This window comes from Cyanistes caeruleus, chromosome 17, assembly GCF_971803275.1.
Source record: "Cyanistes caeruleus chromosome 17, bCyaCae1.hap1.1, whole genome shotgun sequence".
Classification (NCBI taxonomy): domain Eukaryota; kingdom Metazoa; phylum Chordata; class Aves; order Passeriformes; family Paridae; genus Cyanistes; species Cyanistes caeruleus.
Window position 1 is genome coordinate 3,541,186 of NC_141717.1, and position 26,248 is coordinate 3,567,433.

The 26,248-nt window shown below is 43.1% G+C and overlaps 1 protein-coding gene across 5 annotated transcripts in view; it reads right to left on the reverse strand.

Moving 5' to 3' along the window:
* The window catches only part of GTF3C1 (general transcription factor IIIC subunit 1), a 37,850-nt gene that overhangs the window by 3,134 nt on the left and 8,468 nt on the right, over nucleotides 1-26,248 (reverse strand). For 2 of the 5 annotated variants that reach the window (XM_086854374.1, XM_086854376.1), the window contains 26 exons: nucleotides 25,126-25,450; nucleotides 23,964-24,175; nucleotides 23,363-23,478; nucleotides 21,515-21,668; nucleotides 20,477-20,580; nucleotides 20,056-20,237; nucleotides 19,499-19,759; nucleotides 19,121-19,266; nucleotides 18,620-18,717; nucleotides 17,006-17,102; nucleotides 16,112-16,289; nucleotides 15,588-15,723; nucleotides 14,434-14,569; nucleotides 12,599-12,680; nucleotides 11,778-11,963; nucleotides 11,144-11,301; nucleotides 10,888-11,030; nucleotides 10,621-10,702; nucleotides 9,407-9,519; nucleotides 8,410-8,472; nucleotides 7,778-7,871; nucleotides 6,716-6,888; nucleotides 5,892-6,176; nucleotides 3,686-3,939; nucleotides 2,042-2,328; nucleotides 871-1,534 (listed from right to left, as the gene is read on the reverse strand). In XM_086854374.1, the coding sequence (XP_086710500.1) occupies nucleotides 871-1,534; nucleotides 2,042-2,328; nucleotides 3,686-3,939; nucleotides 5,892-6,176; nucleotides 6,716-6,888; nucleotides 7,778-7,871; nucleotides 8,410-8,472; nucleotides 9,407-9,519; nucleotides 10,621-10,702; nucleotides 10,888-11,030; nucleotides 11,144-11,301; nucleotides 11,778-11,963; nucleotides 12,599-12,680; nucleotides 14,434-14,569; nucleotides 15,588-15,723; nucleotides 16,112-16,289; nucleotides 17,006-17,102; nucleotides 18,620-18,717; nucleotides 19,121-19,266; nucleotides 19,499-19,759; nucleotides 20,056-20,237; nucleotides 20,477-20,580; nucleotides 21,515-21,668; nucleotides 23,363-23,478; nucleotides 23,964-24,175; nucleotides 25,126-25,450 (4,729 nt within the window). Of the gene's footprint in view, nucleotides 1-870; nucleotides 1,535-2,041; nucleotides 2,329-2,670; nucleotides 2,969-3,685; nucleotides 3,940-5,891; nucleotides 6,177-6,715; nucleotides 6,889-7,777; nucleotides 7,872-8,409; nucleotides 8,473-9,406; nucleotides 9,520-10,620; nucleotides 10,703-10,887; nucleotides 11,031-11,143; nucleotides 11,302-11,777; nucleotides 11,964-12,598; nucleotides 12,681-14,433; nucleotides 14,573-15,587; nucleotides 15,724-16,111; nucleotides 16,290-17,005; nucleotides 17,103-18,619; nucleotides 18,718-19,120; nucleotides 19,267-19,498; nucleotides 19,760-20,055; nucleotides 20,238-20,476; nucleotides 20,581-21,514; nucleotides 21,669-23,362; nucleotides 23,479-23,963; nucleotides 24,176-25,125; nucleotides 25,451-26,248 lie in introns of those variants that run through there. The other 3 variants (XM_086854373.1, XM_086854375.1, XM_086854377.1) reach the window with 2 other exon arrangements.

Here is a 26,248-nt window from a genome sequence, read left to right on the forward strand (position 1 = left end):
GGCCAGTGGGAACTCTGTGTTTGATAACAGAACTCCTGTTTTTTCCCTCTTATGCTACAAACAAGTCAAGCATGTTAAATCCAGGAGAGTACTTCAGTAGTTTAATTTAAGAACTGCTGAGGTCTCTGCTGTTTAGACAGCCTCGAGTGCATTTCCTGCAGGAAGGCTCCAGTTAAACAATCCCAAACTGTGGGATGTTAGGGATCACTCTCTGGACCTGGGTACTGGCAGGGCTTGGCAAGGTACCACAGGAGCAGTGAGCTTGTGGTTCAGTCTGAGATTAGAGCTCATAAAAACCAAACCAAAATGAAATCCCCCACAAACTGCTAAATGTAAAGCCTGGCAAGAACTACTAGCAATTAGAAAACTGGCAGCAAAAAGGAAAGGAAAATGAAGTCCAATTGGGTTACAAATGAGGCTGTTAATCTCACTGGCATGTGCTGCTTCCTGGTGAGTGGTTTAATGAGTTTAGGACTTTTAGCCATGGACATTCCAGCTAAATGCACACCAGCAGTGCTGTGTTTTGTAGGCTTAGAGATGCCTGACCTTTGGACTAAAGCCAGAGATGAGAAACTTCAGATCCAAATTATTCTGGAAAAGGTTAAGACATGGAAACAAGTTTCTAAGGAAAACATACTTCTGGACTAGGCATTCCAGCAAAAGGCACAGGAAGGATTATGTGATGTATTTGAAAACTCTGAGACCTTCCAGATGAATTAGTGTTAGGCCAATTTATCTGTGAGAGAAGACAATCTCTCTGGTACAGCTGAATAAAGAATCTAGGATTTGCTTATAAAGTGGAGCTGCTGGTTTGGGATCAACTGCTGATGAGCTGGTTTGCATTTCAGGGATGCAGAGGACTCTCCATACCTTTAGAGACTCCTGGGTTCTCCTGGAAGTAGGAAAGATCATCATCCTGCTCACTGGCTGATTGCTCAGGGATAGGGATCTGCTTGCTGTGCTCAGTGCTGAGCTTATCGTTCTCTAATTCCAGCTCTTTGTCCTCAGAATGAGATTTAACTGGTTCCTTGTAAGTGTCCACACCCATAGGCTCTGCAGCAGGCTCTGGGAGTTCAGCTGGGGGTTCTTCCTGCCCTCCCAGGGAGCCTCCTCCTGGAGCTTCTTCACCCCCAGTAACAGCTTCTGTCCTTGGGACAGGCTCAGAAACAGCTGCATCCAAGTTCCTGCCATCTGCACCGGCCAGAGCAGGCTGTGCACCCTGGCAGAGGTGACCATCACCCTGGGGGACATCAGTCTTACATCTCTTCCTCGGGGGCTCCTCATCACTGGCACACTGTGTGTCTTTTCCCAGCTGCTCCTCCTCTCCCAGACATTCCTGTCCTTTCCCTGGCTCCGAGGGCAGGTGCTCCTGTGGCACATCTGGGAGAGCAGTGTCTGCCCCTGGCTGCTCAGCATCCTCTGCTTTGCTCTTCAGGCACACCGAGCGTAGCAGCCAGGGCTTGGCAAACACGATTGCCACCAGTCTGACAGTGTGGCCTCCTACTTCTAAAACCTGCTGCATTTCAATGAGGTCCTGCAAAAAACAAAAAAACCCACAACAAATTGTCTCAGGAGCTTTCACTGACAAATGTCACTTTAACCCAGTGTCATGGAGCTGTCATGATTCACATGGGAGGAGCGAGAGTTTAGTAGAATATTCAGTTTTGTCCCCAGCTGCACTGAAGTTGAAAAGATGTTTTACCCCTTAAAGCTTCCTAAAATTACAGCATGAGATGTTTTTCTTCAGCCTAAAGTAAGCTAAAAATATAACTGGGAACAAGTACTTTGCTTCCAAAGGTTGATGTTAGCACCTGTAGGTTTCTGAAACAGTCCATTTCTGTCTTTGATTAAGTGCTGCTTTAATTTTTGGCCTTCCTAACTTTGAGGCAAGATTGCTTTCAGGTGTGGTGTGTGATCTCCTGCCTAACATAAATAACTCTGTTCAATTTATAGTTGCTTCTGACAGCCTGGAAGCTCGTCCTGTTCAAGGGGAATACTAAGCATGCAAACATTAATGTATGGAAAGCAGCTGTAAACCCACCTGAATGTACTGCTCCAAGCTCCTGCTGCGTTCAGCTTCCACCTGTTCATAGCTGCAGAAACATTTGCTCAGCTCAGCTTTGCAAATCCCGAAGTGGGAAGTGGCCTCTATGGCCTTCCTGATCTCCAGAGCAGCTGCCACGTCCCCAGGGTTGTACCCATAACGCTCTGCACACACTTGGAGAAACTTCTCCACCTCATAGTTTTCTTCCTGGATTTTTATCAGCCTGGTGAAAGTTTCAGGGAGGCAGGAGATACCCACAGCCATGTGATCCAGCAGGGAGGGCACTGCAAAGCAAATAAACCATGGGAGTTTAAGCTGTGAAGCAGCGGTTACTGGGCAACATACTGCAGGAAGACAGATTAGAGGTGTTCTAGAGCAATTAGAAACAGAGCTCAGCTTTCCCTCTTCATTGCTGCAGCTTCCTTTTCTCTTTCTGCTTTGTCTATCTGTCTGAAAAGACCTGTAAAGAGAAGCAAACTGGTTTACAAGGGCTCACCCTCCCAGCAAAGTGCATTATGGCTGGAAGGCAGTGAGCACCTAGTGGTGTTCTCTCTAACACTGGGTCAGCTCAGCTCTGAGTTAATGAGGGAATCCTCTCCTTTTTTCTTGAAGAAGGTCAAGTGAAAATTCTAGGGCAAGGAAATGCTGTAGAGGACACTTTTAATCAAAAAGTCCACAGCAGAAAGCTGTTGGCCAGATACAGTTTGAACTACCACTTGACAATGCTTTAGACAATGAGTTCAACAAAGCATCTGTGTTCAGTGGCAGGTGCAGCACTGCCCCAAAGTGACCCCCCTGTACAGAGTATCCACAACTGAAGCCATGTAACCCCTATCCCAGTCCTGCCTGATGAGGGTGCAGCTCTGGCACTGCTCTTCTGCTCCCTTCCCTTTTCCCTGCAGGCCTCTGGAACTTTCAGGGCAGCTGCCAAGGAAAAATGGGCTCAGCTGTAATGAGCAGTCAGCTCAGCACAGCTGGAGGGCACGAGAGGCAGCACAGACAGGAGAAAGAATTTCTGTTTTACCTCTGTCACAACAGCAATGGAAATGGGCAAGGGCAGCACCAGGCCATTTCAGCTGAAGAGTTCAAGGCTCTTGGATGCAAATGGACACATTTGCATTACAGCTGAAAACAAGAGTTCTTTAAGGGGCTCTGCTGGTGAACTGCACACAGTCAAGCTCTATCATAAAAATGTTTAAATTACTGAGGTAAGAGGACAGATATTGGACACCACTATTTTAGCACTTGCATGCATGAGACAAGTTAAATGAGAATTTCCATTCAAGGAGCTCTGAAAGATTTTCTTTTCTCTTTACAGAAGAGAAAGCCTGTGTGACATCATATGGTATTTTAAGTTGTTGAAGGGACTCAAAAATCTCCTGGAGAGGGGTAACAGGGCAGAGGACAGATTGCAGCAACAGTTTAACACAACACGAAACAGAGACAAGGCCTTGTTACTGACAAAAGCCTAAGTCTGCCATCTGTTTTAAATCAAGAGAGAAAGCCTCACAAACTCGATGTGTAATGGAAACAGAATGTTCCTGTTAGGGGGCTTTGTTTAAATCAATTCCTCAGCAGGTGAGTTCACCATCTCTCCTGCTCCAAGCCATTTCTGTGCACTTTAGGCCAAACAGAACTAACCTGGAGAGCTGAGCCTTCCTGGGATGGGGGTACATCTGAGCCTGACCTTCACCTGGCAGGAGTTGACCACGATGTTGTCACTGGGGCTCAGGTTGCGTGTGCTGACAATGCCAGGGGAGTAGTAACCTCTCATCAGTAAATAATTGGTGTGAGAGGCTTGGCGAGGTTTCACTTCGATTCTGCGTTTGCCTCCAGAGCTGTCATCCAAGTCATCATCGTCATCATCGTCATCCTCAAGTCCTTCTTTTCCCAAGCTACAGCAAACACAGGAGGTTGGATTTGTTGTTTTTTTTTTCCCAAAAAGAAGAAAGTGATTCATGACACTGAGCAGAGCAAGGACACGGCGCTCCTGCACTCTGGGCTTCGGTCCTGGACAGCTGGGGCGGTGTCCACACCAGGCTGATTTAGAGCATTGAGAACAAGAACTACAGAAAAGGAAACACACTAAAGCTCCCTGGGAAAGGAAACTCTCACTTTTTTTTGCAAATGTGTTGAACTGAACCCAAAATATCTCAGCTTCCAGTGCTGAAGCTCTTTGGTTCAGCAGATGCTTCATCTTGAGGGAACATCTGTGAGACATGAGAGCACGAGGGATGCTGCAGGATGGGGCAGACTGTTTACTTTTCAGGTGAAAGGAGGAGAGACAGTTACAGATTTCAGTTACTTTAAAAAATAATAATTAAAAAACCACCAAATACCAAACTGCAGACATCCTCCAAGTCAGGGAAAGAACAGAAGTAACAGCCAGGATGGATTCCCAGACACAAACTTAGTCACACCAACACTATTCCAGGACATGGTAAGAACCACTACGTGTAAAGCTGAAGGCTCTGAACAACCTGATCTAACTCTGAAGTCACCTCTGTTTTAAGCAGGTTATGTTAGGGACAATGAAAGGTTACTTTCAATCTTTTCTAAGATGAGATAGACCTTAAGTACATTCTTTTAAAACACACTTAAAATCGAAAGGGAACACCTTATTTAGAGTAAATAGTGAGTGCACAACTCAAGATGCCCCTACTCAGCAATGGGACCAGTCCAGGGCTCAGTGGATTTTTGTTAATAACCTGGCTGATAAAACAGCTCATTCAGCTTGTACAGGACCACCCAGCTGAGGACACTGCAAGTATATGAGAAGCTGGGATTTGTATTCAGAATATCTCCAGCACACTGGAGAATCAGCCTGGAAAAGAGCAGGGAGTAATTTCCTATGACAAATACATGTTATTTATGTTACAGTACTCTGCATCTGTCCCTCCACACAGAGAGGGAACAATTAACCAGATAAAGGAAAAGCAGCTTGTTAGGTGAGTCACAGGAATTATAAGCTGTGCATGGATCACTGCACCGGGGGGCTTTGGCTGCTATTTTTTTGGCAAGGCCATGGCCCTTCAGAATCCTGGGATGCATTAGCAGGTGTTTCACCTATATAACAAGATGGAATTGGCACAGAGCTGCCAGCAAGAGCATGGCATTTGTTTTTTGACATCACAATTCAGTGCAGAAGAAAATAATGAGAAAGACAGAGAACTGGGTAACGTGAATAAAGTGAAGGAACTGAAGCTGCTCATTTTAAACAACAGCACACTATGGGAGAGGGACCAAATACCAATCCTCAAGTAGGTACTAAACTGCTCTGAAGAGAAAGAGAACAAAGTGTTTTCCATGTGTATTCACAATAGGAAGCAGCAGGTCAAATTACTAAGAGATCGTAGTTGCACTTTTAAGAAAGCACATAATGACTGTAAGGAAAAGGGCTCCCAGGCTCCCACTGCCTGGGGACAGTTTCAGCTAATGCCATTGCTGCAGGCTTACAGGAAAATGAAATCCAAGAGGAGATGGTGCACAGAAGCACTGCTGTGGTGAGAGGTTCCACTGATAAAGCTGAAACCTCGTTACCAACCCTCTCAGTCTGTGACCTGCCAAGGCACAACGCTGATGAAAATGCTCCTGTAGCAGGCAGTGCTCTCCTTTCCATGTCAGCTCTGATGGCCAAGCAATTGAAATGTCACATGTGAAGGCAAACGCAGCCCAGGGCTATAATGACAGCCACTAACTTAAGTGCCATTAAGTCTCTTCAGAAATAAAAATCTAAACAATAGCACAGTAAAAACGCCACAGTGCAGTGCAACAAATGCTAATTCCTGTCCAGTTTCATCTAAGTTATCCCCAAACTGTATTATCTAATGCAAATAACGGCATTTACCTTTTTATCACTTCATTTTCCACCATAGAGCTGTCCACCACAATGATCTGCTCTGGGATTCTCACATTCACAGCCACCAGTCCCAGGGAGAACAGGGAAAGCATGGCCACACACTGGCCACCAGGGCCATCCATGGGAAATGCCACCATGTCTTCTGATGATGCATTTTCTTCATCTTTAAACGTGAAGTTGTGTGGCTGGTCTGATTTTTCAGCATCCTTGAGCTTCTCCAGGAACTGGAAGGACTCTGTACAAATGGTACTGGGGAAGCGCCACGTGAAAACTCTGCACAAAACCACAAAGAAGCACAAATCCTTCCAAATCTGCTCTGAGTGTTACAATTATGGTAGTGCAAAGGAGCCAAACAATTGAAGTTTCATGCTAGAGCTGGTGACTAAGCACCTTACACACCTGATTTCACTCTTTTACTTTTTCACTAGTTCTTTTACTATTTTCAGATCATTAGGTGTTTATGTACTGTGTAAAGGTCAGGTAGCATACAGCAAATTAAAAGCAAAGGTATCATCTGCTGCTTCACAGGAACGCTAAAGAAATCTTCCCACCACATTACAACTGTGGTGCTGCATCTCCTCCCCTCTCCATGTGTCTCTGGAGTCCTGCCCAGCTCTTGGCTCTATTCCCTCAGTGCCCTGATTGCTCCCCACCTAAGGACTGACTGATGTCAGCTCCACCTTCACCTTCCTCTGCAGCCTCAGCTGAAGGTTCCTCGCTCCAGACACTTCTCATGTGTTGTCACCTCCATGCCACGCTGGGGTAGACGTTTTCCTTTGCTCCAAGCCCAGCAGTGTCCCCCTGCCACCCACCTGTAGTAGCTCTGGGACAGCTGGTAGGACATGGGCGCGAAGGGCAGCGCGCGGCTCTTCTTGGGCCCCAGCGTGTGGTTGACCCTGCGCCGGTTCACCAGGCTCCTGCTCTGGCACTCCAGGAAAGCCTTCACCAGGATGTCATCCCGGTACTCCCGGTACAGCCGGAACGTCTGCAAGACAGTGACAGCTCTGCATCATCCAGCTCACAGCCACTCAATGGGTGGGAAGCAACAAGCCAGAAGGAAAATTATCCTTATAAGTTCCTTTTATGGCCTTTCTTGCCATGGTAAATGCCAATTAAATTAATTAAATACTACACAACACTTGATACTCAAAATGGGATTGGGCTCCCACTGGAATTATAGATGTGAAAAATGCTCCTCTGCCACACATTTTGGTAAATTCTTCCCCTCATTTCAGCAGAAACACTTGGCTCTGCGGGCTTGGCTATCCAGGTTCCACTCTTGTTTATGAGATGTTAAACTCCCTTTGAACTTTGACCTTACTTAAGCACTTGACTGATTGATGATCTCTTTTTGTAGTCCCCAAGGCTGAAGGAGAGGCCTCCCCAACACCAGTGTCAACTGGGTATTAGGATTGTTTTTGTGATGTCTCCTCCAGAACATTCCAGCTACTCAGGTGGGCACTAAAGCATGGTACAGCTTGACCCACTGGAAGTGATGTGGAGCTTATTTCATGTGGTTTTAGGGGATTGTTTCAATCACATCTTGCAATCTCATCCTCAGAGAGAAAACAAACTGAAAATCTTCCTACAATATATAATTTCCTAAAAGCAGAATACTCCTCACATAATGGATACAAATCCAAGTTTCTGGGTTTCTTTTCTCCCGTTTGAAAAATGAATGTGCCAAGGGAGGAGAAACTTTAGGGTTGTATGATCACATGTGGATGTGGCACTTGGGGACATGGTCTAGTGGTGGCCTTGGCAGTGCTGGGCTGATGGTTGGACTTGATGATCTTAAAGATCTTTTCCAACCTAAACAATTCCAGGATTCTATGAGCAGTGAAGTTTGGTCCAGACACTCGCCTGAAACATACCTGAAATGACTGGCAAGATTCCATCTGGTGATCTGAGAGTGCCAGCGTGCTCAGAATCAGATTCTGCAGCACTAGAAAATGAATATCATAAATACTGAAAGAAAAAAGAAAGAAGAGAAAAACATTTATTCCTGGTAATTTTTGAATATGAGGTACTTATTAAACCAGCACAAAAATATACAAACTCCATCACCTGCTTCTGAAATAGAAGCATAGAGGCACGAGATCCTACAGCTCATTCATGGAAAGGAATCTGTTAAAAGATTCTGTTAGAATCTGTTAAAAGGCTTCCTCCACCTTCCACCCTGAATTTTTGGATCAGTCCAGATAATCTGACACAAAGCTTCCCTGATAACATCTCCTCCTCTTAAGATACAACACCCATACAGAAAATGTACACTGTTGTCCCAGTGATAAAATAATTTTGAGGTCATCTCTGTTATCATTTTATCTACCAAATCTCTGTCAGAGGCCCCTGCAGTCTGCTCAAAGTATTTTTCTGTTAATAAATTTATACACTGCAACAAACAGATGAAAACACTGAATTAGGACACTCTTTATATGACTCCCACAGATGGGAAGGGCTGATGTGGCCTGGTTCTAATGAGGAAAGTGGTGCTACTGCTACTTACCTGCTCAGATTATCTTCTTTTGTGCTTTGATTTGTGTCTTCTCCAATTGCCAGCACTCGAAATCTAATTTAGGGAAGGGAAAGGAGAACATTGGAACAAGATTTTCTGTGATTTTCTGTTATTTTGCATCAGCCATGAAGCCCAGAGGCTGATGAGCACAACTGCTAATGAGGCAAGTGCTGGGCCAGCCCAGGGGACTGTCTGCTCCAGCAGTCCTCAGCACAAGGGTCAGACAGGAAAAGAACTGTCCAGATCCATCTCCACTCACATATCTGTTGACAAGGAGATAAAACAATGGACAGGAGATGGTTTCAGCACTGAAAGGATTTGTCATTCTATGGAGGTTTTGGACTTCCAGTTACTGCCAGCAGCACTTTTGCTGTAATGCACAGCTCTTCCCAAAATAAGAAAAAACTACAAAGGTGCTAAATTTATTATCATAAAATGGTCTGAGACACAATTCTTCCATGCTGCTCTTCAAGTGTTAATCATCATGAAAAAGCTTAACAACCTGGAGCTGGAGAATTCTGTACAAGGCTGAGTGCTCTTCCTTAGCTTTTAGCAGCACTGAGATGATTCAGCGGAGCAACCAGCTACAATTTGTGATATAAAATGGGGCTAGTTAGTCTGGAGAATGTTAGATTTCTATTGCAATGAAGTTACATATGAGTAGTAACATCTCTAACACTAAGGCTGAGGACTTGACAATTTCAGAAAATCTGCTGTAGTGAATTTCTGGTTTAAAAGTCTTATTTAGCAATAAGAATGGTTTGAAATCAGCAAAATTGTGCAAATAACTGCAAATCACTTATATGTATTTAGGAAGAGTGGATATGAAAGAAACACTGCTGGCTGTATTTAGTAAAACTTCATTTCTTACTCAGGGTACAAGTACAGAGGGTCTAAATCATGCCCAGAGAAAACCCTGCTCTGAATTGCTGTCCCCTCTCACTGCCTCAGCCCATGTGCAGAGCCAAGAGCAGCATGATGAAAATACCTGGAAAAGAGCTCCTCCAGAGTGTCAGGAATCTCCAGTTTGGGATTCCTCAGGGTTGAGCTGAATTTCTCTTTCAGTCTTCCCACAAACTCTTTAAACTCCTTTGCACAAACCTTTGAAAAGAGGAGACAGAAATGTCATTAACCTCAATTTCTTAGAGTGGGAAAAACCCCTCTACATTTAAAGTGTGCATGAAATCCTTGTAGCAATAGCTGAAATCTGAAGTCAGAAGCAGTAAAACAGGCAAGGCAAAGCAGAGAAAAGCTCATGCAGTTTGTGTTTGCTGATTCAGTGAACAGTTGCAGGTTCCATCTGTAATCAGCTCACAGCTACAAACCAAGCACCATGAACATATGTTCTAAGACAATTTCCTGAATTAACAGCAAGATCTCTTGCTAGAGCTATGTTTAAGCTTCTGCTCAAGCCCTGCAGCCTTTTCCAAGTTCTCCATGAAGTCTGTTTGCACAATCATGGCTTGGAGAACACCTGTTACATCAGAGGAACGTTCTCCGGAAACAAGTTTTTACTTCCTTCCAAAGCCAGACTCTGGGGATGGGGACACACATTTATTTCAGTGATGTCTCATCAATGAACAACTGCTCTGCCTTTAAGCAACATGAATCTAACAACAGAACTGATGGGCTTTTCTGACAATGGTAGGAATTGCCATTCCTGGGTAAAAATGAAAATGGAATTGTTTGCACTGAAAGTGTAAACAACTTTTCAATTTGAAATTATGGCTCATTAAAATGGAGAAAAAAAGAAGTAAAATCTTTTGGTTGCTCAAATCAAATATTATAAAATTTGTTTGTGTTCCTGCACTCATCCACAGAAGCTAAGGCGACATTTCAACACATAACTGGAATAAAAAATTAGAAATTACAGAGCAAAACCATTTTCTTGCTCAGATAACAATGTAGCTGAAAGGATAAAAGAAGTATCAGCAGATAGATATGTTAGTCATGGGTGTTTATAAACAAGCACATTGAAAACACAATGGTTGTTGCACAGGGGGCTGTTTATGTGCCTTTGGAAAGCTGCCCTGTGTCCACTTTACTCCCAAACCAGCAATGATGCTGCATTTTTACTGTGATGCTATTTTAAAAATAGCTACATGTTCAAGGGAGAGAAAAGAGATGAAATCACAGCGCAAGTACTCGGTAATCCAAACAGCATAAAGTACTCTATGAATTTTTGGAATACTTCCCTCCTACCTGTGGATCTTCATAGTTATTTTCTCTATTCATGAAATCGTCAATGAGGTCTTTATCTTGGTAAACCTCAGCAAGGCAGACTCTGCAAGGGATACAATTGAAGGTGTGGCTCAGAGCTGAAATTTTCCCAGTTCAAAACAGATCTGACAGCAGCAGGTTGGAAACAAGATGGTATTTTTAAGTGACAGGAAACAAAAGAAAGATGTAGAAGGACCATGCCTCTTCAGGAGGATTTAGCTTATATCTAGAACACAGAAAACTTCTTACTTGTAATTGAGGTAGGTCTGTGGGTTTCTGACAATGTAGCGGGCTCTCCGCCCCACGGAATGGGAGGTTTTATCCAGGGACTCCTCGAAGCTGGAGTGCATGAGGTCCCTCACCACCTGCCAGGGCACAAACGGCCCTTTCACCTGCGGGAGGAACAGAAGTGTCTGCGGTTCAAACTTGCTACGTGCACACACACGCTGAGAGCAGGATGAAGCCCTGGCTGGTGAAATGTGTGTGCTCTGGGTGTGCTCAGCACCTTGGCATTGAGCACGTGGCTGGCAATCCTGCAGAGCATGAGCAGGCTGTCCTCCTGCACCGTCCAGGTCACGCGCAGCCGCGTCATCCTCAGCAGGGCGCTCTGGTCAGCCTTGTCATGGTAGCGCAGCCGTTTGCGATTGTCTGCAGAATCCTCTTCTGACAAAGCCAGGGAAACAAAAAGAGACATTTATCTCAGCACTCCATATTCTGATGAACTCAGAGGCTAAGCACCCAAGAACGAGAGATGAGCAGGGAAGGAAGTTGCAGTCTAAAAGTAAAATGCAGCAGTAGCTCTCCCAAGCATGAGAAAACAAACTTTAATTGGCAAACTGACAACCTAGGGCATCATTCCATGAGGAACCTTTAAGCCAGCAATCAAGAGCTGATCATGGATTGCAGGGAGCCGCACTGGCACAGACTCCATGAGGATTCCTCCAGCCTGTGCAGCTGTGGCTCACACACAGCTCATGGGCACAACGTGCTGCTGCTTCTCCCCAGGACAGCTGAGCTTCCTCACTGACAGAGGCAACCCACAGCCATGGTCAAACTGCCCTGTCCCACACCCTCTTTTCCAAAGCAGCTTCCTGCAGGTCCAAGCAGAGTAAAGAATGCTGCTTTTTCCTGTCTCTTACCTTTCCTTTTCTTCTTTGTCTTCTTTCCAACATCTTTCTTAAGCCTCTTCCTCTTTTGGCTTTTTCCACCTCTCACTCGTCTAGTTCGATCTTGGGTTGGTTCTTTAGTTATTTCAATACATTCCTCTTTCTGGATAAGTGACTCTGATCCTACCTTTGCTTCTCCCAAAATATTAATTTTGTTACCTAAAATGACAAATATTTACAGCAGTGGAGCTTTATAGCAATGACATTCTACAATGTTAAGGTATAAAGGTCAAATGACAAATTTCAGTAAATTAAAAGACAAATGTCCTCTCAGAATTGCTCTTTGTTAGTCTTGTCATTTCATGCCCCTTCTCAGCAGTTCACAGAATAAATTCCTACATTAATGAGGAATCATCAAGTAATTAAGTCTAGTTTACAGTGCACAAACACAAGGGAACAGAGCTGAGGTTTTACATTCAACCTGAAGCATTTTCTTTTCCTTAGCTCAAACATTAGGCTGGATAACAGTGCTAAAAAACATTGGTCCCTCTGGACATTCTGCAAACTGCACATCAGAAATTACAAAGCTAGAAATCATTGTTCTATAAGAAGTTATTTACACATCTACTTTACAGCCCCAGAAGTATCCTAGATCATTGTAAGGAGACAGGACAAACCCATGTCATCAATAGGAGATAAAAAATTATTGTTCCATATAGCCAGTAATAGGGAATAAAATCATTTATCTGTTTTACTGTCCCAGAAGCATCTCAGGTTACTGGAAGAACAACCCACACCCTTCATGCTGGGTTTGACAAAGGCAGGAGGGGCTGTGGCACAGTCTCAGGCCTTACCTCCAGTACTGAGTGACAGGGGATGTTTGGTGAGGAAGGTTTGGAGCCTCGCTGTCAGTCCATTTTCAGGAACTGTGTTTTCCTAAGACAACACAGCTTTAAAAAAGGTGACGTGCAAAAGGGGTGCACTGGTTTTAACAACAACCTACTTTTATAATCTGAGTAGTGTCAGAAGTAAGTTTGCAGTTTAAAGGAAAAGATCCCTGGCTACAACAAAGAACTAATTTGTATTATTACTACCACACATTAGAACGGCTTCAGAGCTTTTCTTAAATCACACTGAAATGACCACTAGACTGTGAAGGTTAGAAATTTCCTCAAGTTTAAAAGCAGTAATTACTAGAAAAGAAATGCTGCATTCTTTCATTGCTACAGGGGCCAAGCAGAGTTTTCTGTAAAACAGTATTTTTGCAAAGCATTTTACATTCCAAAGGAACTTCTGAAAAGCATAAAACTAAAACAAACACAAACACTGAGTAAATGCCTCCTGTAGCACATTCTGCCCATCCTAAATCTGAACCTGAACCAACTGCAATGCACTGGGAGTTTTACCATTCTCTGCTAAACCCATTTCTCTTGGGTGGAGTTCACTGGGGGCAGAAGAAGGGCACAAGATGTGGAGAGGAAAGCAGAGACCAAAGAGCTGCTGGAGGTTGTGTTACTGCTCAACAATGAGGTGACTGAACAGCAGACAGAATCAAGAGTGAAATGATCCTGCCTGAGGGAAATAAATTAGCAACTCTAATTTTATATCCACTGATAGGCTCTGACTTGTGCACTACTTAGGGGAGAGTAATTACAGGCAGTTCTGTGAAAGTCCCTGCTCAATGCCTGGTAATGGTGAAAAAGCAAAGGAAATGTATGGATTTCTTGGGGAAGTAAAGCAGCATCGAGCAGCTGTAAAAGTCTGTGACTGCAACAACCTTCAAGAGCTCTCAGATTGTATTTCCACCTTAAAAAGGACAAGTTGAATGATCACAGGTTAAAATAAAGGCAGCAAGAATGATTAAAGACAGGACAGTTCCATGCTGGGAATAGTAGATGTCAGTCTTAAAAAAAGGAGATGAATATGAGAGACAGGATAGATGGTTACAAAAATCCAGTGAAACAGTAAGAATAATGAAGAATGTGTTTTTCACAGCTTCCCTTAGTTCTACAATTACTGGGAAGCTTAAGGCATCAAAAAGAAGTGGTGGCACATAGAAGGAATTTGAAACATTTTGCCAAAGGAGGCTAGGGATAGTAAAGACTTACATATGCACAAAAACCAGACAAATTAATGCCAAAAGAAAAAAGCTATTACTGCTTTGAAACATCAGCCCCAGATATAGAATGGCCTTGAGCCAAAATTGCAGACAGCTAGGAGAGCATTCTGAGGAATTACCCCTTGCTCTTACAGGCTTCCATCAGAGACAGGACATTAGCCACAATTCTGATTTGCAATGTGTTGGGCTCCCTATTTTTTTATTTTTATTTATTTTTTCTCTTGTGCATTTCCTTGTTTTGAATGTTTTGTTTTTGTCTGACAACTTCATCATTCCAGAAAGGCAAGAGGAACCATTGAGTAGTGTAGACTTTTTCATTGAAGTATTTCTCCTTTGGTTGAATGTTATAACAAATTCATTGTCAAATTCAGTTCTCAAATCAAATTTATGTCCAGTTCTTTCATTCATTTCATCACCAAGATTTGAGAACATCTGGCACTCATTTTGTTCCAGTGCTGCAAACCCTTACTGAGAGCATGCAAACAGTAAGAATTTGGTGTCACTACCTCAACCTTAAGAACATTAACATTTGGAGAAGTCACTACAGTGTATAAATTTTAAAATACCCACCTTCCTGGTCTTGTTGATGATGTAGCTTGTCCAGATCCAATTGCGTTTCAGATGCCCATAGAAGCTGGAATCCAGACCTGCAGCTCCCAGCCCATCTCCAGGGATGGATCCATCATCAACCACCTCTCTGCTACCTCTACTAGCAAGAAATAAAAAACCCTCAGGAATTATTTTGTACTGATTCCTTCTCAGTGCTCTTAACTGGTGTGTGTGTGCAATGTGGCAGAAATCCCCCACTGCCTTCCCAGTTTAGGGGGTAATATTACACCATCAGTTACATCCCCAAACTGTTTCTTTCTTAAAGATGTCGCAGTCATCCCCAGCCTAACTGCAAATAAACACCAGATATCCCATTTAAAAGATTTACTGACACACAAAGAGACCATATGCAGAAGTTCAAGCAAGGATCAGTGGAACTGGATTCCTCAACTCCATTATTTTTTTAAGCTAACTTGATATATCTACCTGCAACATGGAACTAACTGAAAATACTTTTAAACAGACTGTTTATTGAAACAGAATAGAATATTGACAGAGCTAAACCACAGTGAACAACACAATATAAAAAATGTAGCTGGGTTCTGCATAGCTGTCACAGGTTGTGAGCATGCAACCCTCCCAGGTATTCTGGGTGTGATTAGGCAGAAGATTAAATGCTCCAGAGATCACCTTCAGATCACAGTGCACATTAGAAATTAATCTGCAACCAATTACAGCTAAGTTAGCAGCACAAAGGGACAGGATTCAGAATGTGGCACTGGGGAGCTGCTGAAGCTACCTGAGATACCATGATATAAAGCACAGGAACAGAGAACCTTGAAATTTGTTATTCCTGGCATTCACTGTCTTTGGGAAGCATTCCCTCCCTCCCAGCTCTGGTCTCCTCAGGACTCCTGCAACACGGATTTGTACTGCTCTGGAAGGAAATCCCAATCTGTTTATCCCTCCCTCCAGCACAACAACCTGCTTGGCAGCCAAGCTCTTGGGAACATGCAAGAGAACTACATCTCCTTTGACTCAGTTCACTGCTGAACTCCACAGAACACCCAGCTGAGATGCTCGAGTCTCAAGGGCTTTTGCTCTTGAGTAACATCCTCAACACCTGCACAGTCCTTGCCCTGCTCAAGCAGCTCGCAGGGGCCAAGGTGACCTACGTAGTGTATTCCATCATGGCACACTTTCGCTCCAGGTTGTGTTTGTTCACTGCTGACTCCTGCTCCTTTTCCACATCCAGGGCAGTCTCCTCCCCTGCGAGGCTGCTCCTCTTTGTCCGAGGACAGCGGACAACTCCTGGACAGACAAAGGGGTTTCATTCTCAGCATGGCAACTTAGAATTTTACTTATTTTCAATCCACCCTGCTTTGGCAAACGACTGCTCCCACATAGTACTGCCATTTTTATCCCTTCCCAATACAACATGCCTGCCTCTCACAAAGAAGAGTTAACTTTGACAACAGGGCAGCAATGCTTTGCCATGAACACAAATGGATCACAACTTCATAGAATTATACAGACACAGCTCCCAACTTTTTTTTTTTTTTTTGTTTGCACAGGACAACATTCCAAAACAGCAGAAGTGAAAAAATAGAGCTTGGCTCAAGTTTTAGGAGGGGAAGAGGAACAGTGGTGTGCCCAGAAAGGGCAGTGAGGGTGCTCAGGAAGTCCAACTGTGCCATACCCAGGGGTGTGTTCAGGCAGACACACTGCAGATCAAACCAGAAGTTCTCCACGTCCTGCAGGGTGTTGAGGACGTACCAGCGCCGCTCAAAGGGGCGGCTGCTCTGTGCCAGGTTGTAGTGCAGGTCACAGATGGTGGTGTCCACAATCACAGCATTTCTCTTCATGTACACAAACACCTGCCAGACACAGCACAGCTCGGGCTGTAAACATCACTGAAATTGCCTAATTAACAGAACACACAGTCAGGTCAGGACTGGACAGTTTCTGTTTTTGCTGATTTTAGCCACTGCTCTGACAGCAGCCACACCCATTCCCACACTACTGCACTGTATTCCCAAATTCCCTTGACAGCAATCCAGAAATTTCCTTTCTAGATTTAGAACAGTTTCTTTTCACCCTTGTACACAGGATAGTCCAAGTTTCCAGAGAGTGGCTATTTCCTGCAAGCCCTCACTCAGGATTTGCATGGATGTGTTTGGGAGCCTAATCTTATCCTCATCAAGTCTGGTCTGCTTTCTCCTTTGCAGGTGCTCTCTAGCTAAAAAGATGCATATAAATCTCATTATTTTACTCTGATCAGTGCCTTTATTCTGTGTCAGACATCCAAGCTTAACACCTTGATGGAAAATAATGTGTCATACTCATTTTTCATTAAGCCTTGCTAGTCTGGGACCTCCTGGGTCATTATTGTATGCAGTGTTCAGCATTATACTTTTGAGTAGTTCTCTTCCAGAGAAAGAGGTGAAAAACTATCTGCACAACTTACAGTGAGACTTGGATCTGGAGGTTTGCACATACATCTGAAACATCAGTAGTTCATTTAAGGTAATTATGAACCCCAGATCTTGAAAAATTTATGAAGAGTTACTGTCTTTTAATTTTTTTTAATTACCTGGTCTTTGTCTTGAAACTTCTCTGTTGGGCCAAACTGCAGCAGCCCCATGTAACATAATCTCTGAAGGTTTTCTATCACTGAAAAGATGTACCTCCTGCAGCAATGGCAGGAGTGTTACAATTAGCACTCATGAAAAAAGAAAAATTATACCAGAAAATCCAGTATTTTCATACAGCAACCCGAGCTTTCAGCAAACCACAGAGTTATAGAATTTCTGAAGTGGTATTTTAGCTTGAATTATCAGCCTATGAAAAACATGTAACACCCCAAGGGTCCAAATTCCCTTTCCTAAAATCACAAACCAAATATTTTAGCCAAATACAAATCAAAATTTTGCGAGCAAAAAAGAAAATTAGCCAGAAATAACACATGTAAAAATGAATTAAATATGGTCAACAGCAGATCTGCAGACAATTTCATGTTATGTAAAGAAGACAGGAGTAAGAAAGCATGACTTCTAAATACAGGCCTTTGCATGTGTATGTATGAAGAGCTGGGCAATGATTCTTGGAGTTCAGGTTGTTTAAAATTACCACTCCAAGAAACTCCTTTCAGTTGCTCAAAGCTTTGGCAGAGCAAAAAGTGCAACATTTTCCATCCTGCATACGTACATCTATGGCAAAATTCTGGCAGTTGCAGGAACCTCCTGCAAGATTTACTTTCTGAGACAGTTTGTAAAAAGTAGCTTTGGCCACATTTAACTTCACTAAGATCGAATTAAATGCAGTTAAATGGGAGTTGGATTTTGGCAGGAGTTTTCTCTGGGGGTCAGAAAGATCAAGCCTAGAAATTTGGCTCAGGTAGAAGTTTTAGTGAACAGAGGCTGAAGAGACAGCTTGGTTATGTGTCATATTGTTTTTCATCAACCCATCAGATGGAGCCTGCAGATTTCATAAAATGCCAATTTTCAATTTTTCTAATTTCTAACATTTAGCAGTAGGTTTGGAATTGCAAACCTCAGCTCCCCATAAGCCTTGGCTGTTGATGCTGCCCAGCCTCATTCTCTCACCAAAGACACATTTGCAGGTTTGGAAAATGTCATATAAACCTCCAACCATTCATAAATAGTTGGCAGTGACTTTCTGGGGAAAACTAACAAGATGCTCTTGATTCCACACATTCAAATCACTTTCCTTTCTTCAGTTCAATCTCAAGTTTTACATGTCCTGGAAGAGAAATGGCAAACCATGGCAGACATGCCACGGAGAGTATGAGGAGAAACTGAATGTGTGAGAGGCAGGAGCTGGGAAATGTGGCACCTCTGGAAAGATTTATGAAGGACAGCAACACTTACACCCTATTAAATTCTGAATTTAGCAGCAGTCAGGAGTGTGTTTTATCCAGAAGCAACATCCAGCTGATGAGTTATGAAGGACAGAACCTCCCAGCTCTCAAGCACTGTGTGACAGCATACATGAATATTGTTTATTAGTTTCTTATTACCTTCTATTTGGGAGAGAAAAATACAGTTTGGCACACTATCCTTTAAGGATTGATGATCCTTGTCTTAAGTGCCACAGTTCTCTTTGACACAAACAGGAAATAACTGAGAAAACAATCAGCCACTGCTGGTTCCTCTCTAGAGTCACTTATTTTGACTCAGCTGCTTACCTTTTGTAGAGGAGCTGCTGTCGGACTGGCCTTGGAAGAAATCTGATCAGAGTGTGCTTTTTTAGTGGATCATTTAAAAAATCTTCCAGACCTTCCACCTAGAATTATTTTAGAAGTTAATCAAAATGCAAAATGTAACTATTCCCTCAAGTATAAAGCTTTGCTACCAGAATTGCCTACTAAAATATTTTCTAAGCAAAACTTACTGCTTTTGTAAAATGCTTAAACATTATTCCTGTTAATCAATGAGGCAGAGGACTCAGTGAGATTATAAAAAGCTCTTGGCAAAATAGTAGCTTAAGAATTTGCAGTATTACAAGGCTATACATTTTTTTTTTTCCAGTGAGCCTGTGAAAGCAACTATTTTTTCTGTAAAAGACTAAAGTGTCTCCTCTCCTCTCCAGGGTCTAGTTTTGCTAAAACAGATTAAGGGGATATTTGTTCCAGCCTATAGGTAGAGCTGACATCATCAGATTTTGAAGGAAAACAAAAGAGCAGTACCTTGTAGCTGACTTGTACAATTTGAACAAAGACTGAGAGAGGCAAGCAGAGGAGAATGTCACTGACAAGAGCCCATCCAAACCCAAACTCCCTATGCATGGGCAGGGGGGGGATGTAGCGCATCCACGACGAGTCATCCATGTACACTGCGAACAAGAACACTGCCTCAGACACACCAAACCCAACACTTACAACAGGAGTTTCACTGTCAGTGCTCAAGCACAACACAACTGGCAGCTCACAGCCTGAAAATCTAAAATGACCTGAAAATTCTTTAAACCCTTTATTTTCAAACCTTTCTGAAGTAGACTTTTATCTATTTTTCACTGTTGAACTGTGCTAAGGTCTGTAGTAAAGTCTGGATGTGCCACTTCTTACCTGTTTGATTAGACAGATCTACTTCAGTCTCCTGTGTCTCAGGATTCACCACAGCTGACACAATTTCTAAGGTCCCATCTGGCTGTGCTTCAATTATAGCTGCATTCTCATCCAGCCTTTGTGTTTTCTCACCATCACTACCTGCTTTTTGCCGTGTTTCATTTAAAGGGTGTCCATAAATTAAGTACCAGAGGAACATGTGGACCATTCTTAAACGGGGCATTTTGGGAAGAAAGCCGAGAGAACGTCCAAGTCCTGGAACTGGGAGGGAAGAATAAAGACCAAATAGAAATAAAAAGAGGATTACAGGAGGAGAAATATCTCTCCATGCAAAACTAAGGCGAAGAAAAAGTAAATACAAATGCTCCAGTTCACAATTGTAAAAAAAACACAAGTAGCTAAGAGAACATTGGATTGTGAGACTGGTTTAATATAAATCAAATTTTATTTCTATAGGAGAAGAAAAAAACCCTTTGTATCTCAGGAAATATCTGAAAAATATTATTAATAATAACTGGGAAGGTGAAGGATGACAAAAACCCCAAAGTTGGCTGTACCTGTAACAGGGTGATAGTTCTTTAACTGTGTTATGCCCATTTTTTCATCAGTTTTTCCCGCCCGGCTATTATCAGCTTTACATGAGCTCTCTTGCATTTTTCCTGAATCAGGAATTGTCTCTTGCCCCTGGTTTTCTTCTTCACCATGCTCCTGGGATGTTGGTGTCTGGGGGACTTTAATCCTGTAGTAAAACCACACAGCACTTAGGTACAAAATAAGCAGAGTTCAATTCCTGTTCTTCCCTGACTTCAGGAGACAGCAGCACGTCGCCTCAGCTTTGTGCTTCCATTTCTCTTTTGCTAATGAAGAGGTTGTTTGTTTGGGTTTTTTTGTTTACCTTGTGTTTATTTCCTCTGCATATTTTTGCACACCCTAGATAAGCCAAGTTCCCCCAAGCCATCCCAGGCACCCCTGACTTGCCTGTTTGCAGTGCTGGAGTTGGAGATGCGGAACCGCACCTGCTCGATGGCGCTTTTCACCAGGGGATCATTGGGGCTCACTGAGGGGTGCACAACAAATTCCACCTGCTCACAGCAGCACAACACAAACAATAGGTTTATGGAGATACTGGCTCTTAATCAGCTGCATAAATTATCTGAGATTAACAGTTAATTAGCAGTAGCCACAATGGATGAATCTATGATGGTTTTAGTAATTCACAGAACATCAACACTTTTGGATGAAAATCTCTTGCTACATTGCATTAAACAAGAGGTCAAAATACATCGTCTTTGTACCAATAAACTGCTAATGACATTTCTACAAACCTTGGGTTTTTAAAAGCTGAAATATTTGAGAAACAAATACTTTGACTTGTAAATGTTAGGCTGAGAAGGATAAATGAAAAGTCAGAGCTCATAAGGTGTAAGGCCAAGCTAACACATATTGCTGCTGAAAGCACACACACAATTCAGATTGGTAGGATTTCGTATGTGCTCTACACTAAATATGCAGCAGGTAATTTTCAGTGGATTCAACCTCTTGCTTATGAGCATTTCACACTAGAGTAAGTACAAGTCTCTACAACCACAGATCTGACTTCCATAAACCTCACTAACAGTGGATTTTTGTTTTAAAGTAAAAAATCATATTCTATAAACTTCAACTCAGAAGATCACTTAGGATTTTTCATATACTCTTAGGTTTTAAAAGGGGTTTAAATAGATTTTTGGTGCAGCCTGGCAGTGCAGGGAGAGAACCAAGAAACACAGAACTGATGAGCAGCAGAACCTCTAGGAAGGGAGACTCAGAGACTTTGATCTCTGGCCTATTCCTTGGTCTCAATTATCTGCAGCCCAATAAAGGAAAGCAGTGATCTGGTTCTCCCAGTAGCTTAGTTTGACATGAAGCTTCTGGGTAGCTCCATTGTGGGTCCTGCTATAAGAAGTGAAGTCACTCATGCATTCCAGCAAGAAGACACTGTGAGAAATGAGATGAGGGCTGTGTCTGTGCTGCCACCTTTTTGCTGATGCCATCCTGGATGACTGTGGTGCGGTAGAGCCTGAGGAGCCCGTCCCGCGCCAGCCTCTGCACCAGCCGCACGATGGACTTCTTGCAGCATTTGGTGGAGACACCTTCTTGCTTCTCTTGATCCATGACCATCTTCTGAAGTCTAAAAGATGCCAAAGATACCCTGCATTTTAAGGCCAGCAACGCTCCAAACTGCCTAAGTGGTTTGTTAGAGGATGTGGGATGAACAGACATTTCTTTCCCTACTTCTAACAGTCCCTGCTCCCTATTGCTTTTTGCTGGAGGCAACTGGGAACTTTTCTTTACATTTCAGCTCTGGTTTCTTTGTACTCAAGCTTTTCCTTGTTAGGGGAGAACTGCTGTTCTGATGACAGCAAATTCTCAATGCCTGGTTCCCCTGTGTATGGCTACAGTGCAATTATGAATGCAGCCTCCCTAAGGTCAGGAGACCCTACAGCTTTTTTAGGTGGTGATTTAACAAATGCAGTCAGTTCTTGCAGTCTGTGAGCTCAGTTCAGCTTGGGGCAGAAAGGATTTATTCAGTGGTTTTGGAGCACAGAAACAACTCCTGCATGCATAACTTAGGTACAGACACACATATTCCACCATGTGAAACCAGCTCCCTTCTCCCTTCTTCCCTTGCCACAGTTGGCAGGGGTGTGCTCACACCTTACTTTCCCCATGCCTGTTCCCATGCACTTTCCCAAAAATGTCCCAGGCCCTAATTCCAGGCTCTTTCAGTCCTGGGGAACCAATTCTGAAAAAGACCTGGAAGATAATACGGGAATCAATAAGGGAATTGAACGTACACACGGACTTCAACTGTCCCGAAAGATTACCACATCCTGGTAATTAACAAATGGAAGGCAAACACCAGTAAATTTCCTTGGCAGAGACTGGGGGGACACAGAACTTCTGCTGATTCTGTGAGGAACCTGTTGGCAGCACTGAAAGGACAGTAGAGACCTGAAATATCTTCCAAGCCTGCGCTTGGATATGACTCAATCAATCACTGATGAGGCTCTAATTTTATAACTCTGCAAGAGAACAACAGAAGGTGACAGAAGGTTTCAAAATTCTCAGACCAAGGAGAGTAAGGCCATGATTTCTGACTAAATTCCTACAGCAAGCAGCCCTGGGTATACTAACATGCCACGATCTTCTGTGCTGACACAGAAGATGGATGGTGCAATCCTATTTGTGACAACACAGTACTGCAAATTTAGGATTTAGCAGAGCACCGGAATTCCCATTTCTTTTTGGAGGTGAAATCTTAAAGGGCTGAAAGACATTATAACATTTAGGGAAGTATCTCCAGCTCAGATAAGGTGTCAAGAGAAGACAAATAACCACACCACACGAAACTGCACTGAAAAGCAAACTTTGGGGGCCCTGTTAGTCTGCCAGTGATCAGTGACGAGTGACATGAAAACCTGAGTCTCTCCAGCCCATACAGAATAACACATAAACAAGTTTTGAAAACATGCAAAGATAAAACTGATGCAGATGTAAGAATCCTGCAGCAGGGTTGTGCTGTACCTTACAATGTGGCCCCAACTCTGGCATACTATAAATGGTATTATAATAAGTTCTTTGATCTGTACTTATGAGACATATAATGAATGAAAGCACTCTTGTGTAATTATCCACATGCAACTATTGTTGCTTCCAAACAGCTGATTAAGATTCAACCTCCCACAGCCTCCCTTTGCCACCCTCTCCTTCCTTACTGCAATGGTGCCAGCAGGGACAAGCAAAGGCAGAAAGGAACAGGCCCCCAGTGCTCCCAGCACCCCAAAAGCAGAGGCTCCCCCGTGCTGCTGTGCCCTGGCTCACGTGAAGAGGCTCTCGATGAGGCGCAGGTTCCGCACGGCCTCCACGATGAGGTTGCGGCGCTTCAGCAGCCTGCAGGTCTCGTGGGACCTCTCCACTGCTGCGGCCTTGGAACGCTTCTGGGGACAGCACAGCACATCAGAACAGGTCATCAACCAGCCACGGGCTGCAGCCTAATGGGGGCTCCTCACACTCACCAACAGCTGAGCAGGTCCCAGCTTGGTTGGATTTATTTGTAACAAACTACTCAGATGAAGATTCTCTCTTATTTCCCCTTCCCAGGAAGGCAGACAGTGGATGATAAGCAGCACTTGTGTGCTACATTAAGCTATGACCTGCATTCAGTGAACACTGAATTTGGAGAGCACCAGGAAAATAACCCAGAACTGTATTTTGGACATCTACTCTCCTATCTCCCAAAAAAATTTTCACTTACAGCTACAACAAAGCGCAGCCAAAATATGAATGTACTTTGAAATTTATTTAATAAATCCCAAACAATTTGATAAATACAAAAACTCTAGTTTGAAGTCTTGCTAAAAGAGCACAAAACTTAGCTCAGACAGCTGTACCAACAAGAAGATATTAAGACATGTGGTCTTACCTTAGGATCTTCAAGTCTGACTTCCTCCACCACAGCCACATCTCCATCTTCATCCGTGGGATGAGCACAGGTTGAAACACTGGACTCCTGCTTTAGGGTTCCCAAAGTAGAACTATCCCCTGAAATGTTGTCTGGGAGCTCCTCAGGTTCTTCAAGAATTTGAGGGGAAGGCTGCTTCTTCTCCTGAGATTTCACAGCTGTTGGCTTTGAGGCTGGTTTGAGAGCAAAAAGCCTTTATTTGTTCTGTTCTCCCTGTTCAGTGTTCTCTCTAAGAGGCATTCTCCCATCTACCCAGGTAGCTGCACTTAAAAGCATTCTGCTACACTTTTCCCATATTCTGCCCTGCTGGAAGCAGTGGTTTGCCCATGAAAGACTGCATTCAGCCTCCAAAAGTTAAAAAAAGCATGAATTTTCTGTCATCAAATAATTCTCTCCATGCACAAACCTATTCACAGCTTGGAAAGCCATGAAGGGGTTATCCAAAAATTGCTGAAGAAAGGAGAGTTTCTGTCTCAAAGATTCTCAAGTTCTGCCAGAAACATGACTTTTCTGACTTAAAGCGGAATGAGAATTTAATTTTACTCCAAAGATAATCTACATAGAAAAATAGAGGTCTTCTCTTTTCCCTTGGAGTTCATCAGAGAAGATGTAGGAACATTTAAACAGGTTAAAAAAAATAATAAATTAAGTAAAACCCCCCCACCATATATTTTTAAAAATGTCCCCCAAAGGCTGGTATATTTTCTGAATAACTAAAGAAAAAGCTGAGGCAACTAAGTTCAGGGGACAAGACATTTTTGCAACAAAATACTCAGGTGAGTAAGGCTGTGGGTCAAGTCATGCCAGCCCTGAATATCCAAGGAGCACAACGTGTGAGCTCAAGGAAAAGGGGTGACATGGCATGGGGTCAGGAGAGGCAGCACAAACACTACTGGGACACAGGCACCAGGCCACACTTGAGCCCTGAGAATCTCCAGAGGCTACCACACTTGATGTTCCAAACCATAACACCTTCTGGGGAAAGCAGGGAAATAACCAAACAGGCTTAAAAATAAATTTGTGACCAAAACCCATAATGGAAGCAAATAACAAGTTATTTGTTCTTTAATAAAATGATCCATAAGAAAAATGTTGTTGTTCAGATTTCCAAATCACAAGTTACCTTTGGTTGGTGTTGTCTGATGGACGTGATCTTGGACACGTGATTTCAACGGAGAAACGGAGTTGGCCTTTTGACCTTTTCCTCTCTTCTTCCTGTCCTTCCTTTCTTCCTCATTGTCAGACTCGGAGGCCACATTCTCCTCTTCTCCAGGAGACCCATCTTCCACAGGTGGGGAATCTTCTGGCACCAGAGCCAAAGTAACTGTAGCCAACTGCTCACTCCTGGCCTTCTCCCTCTCAAACTGACGGTTTAAATCACTCTCCTCGGCAAAAATGTAAGAAATGTACTTTGTTGTCCTTTGTCGACCTTCATCCTCCATAAAACCCTAGGGAAACAGTTGGAATGTTATTGTACCACTTTACTTCTCCCATCTTGCTGTGTTCTCCAGCATCAACAGTGGGAAAATGTTCTCAGTGTTACTCCCCACCATCAAAAGATAACATGTTATTCTTTTTTTCTAAGTAATAAAAATGTCCCTAACCTTTATGCGGAGAAGACAAAAGGAATTCTGTGCTTGAAAAATAAACAAATCTGGATTACCAGTGTACTAGAATGAAACTCCTAAGGTATGTGGGATGGAGAGAAGTGTGAGGAAGAACAAACAGTGTGTATTCAGAGTGGAAATAATTTTTCCAGAACAATAATGTTTGTGAAATAAGGGCATAGGAGCTCCCTGAGTGACTCAGACTTCAGTGCAAGTGCTGCTGCCCTGTCTGCTACAACAGGAGCTTTCAAGGATCTACAAACACACACACTTCACCAATCAATAAAGGAAGATTTCATTCTCACAGCTAACTGGGGAAAAATATGTATAGCTATTCCAATGGTTTATTTTTTAACTCTACAGAAATTTTTACTGAATGACAATATTTTTCTAAAAAGATTCCCCATGGAGGGAAGATGGCAATTATCCTGCCTTTGTGGAAAGGGACTGTTGAGTGCATGCAAGACATGACAGCTGGATTTGTCTTGTGAAATGAAAAAAACATTGAAATATCTCGAAATAGGAAGTTTAATCATCATAACTCCTTGAGAAGTAACTGTTTTGCTCCAGAATTTCCTGGTACTTTCAAAAGGCAAGTAGAGAAATGATTTTACATGGACAGAGAGGGTCTTTGAGAAG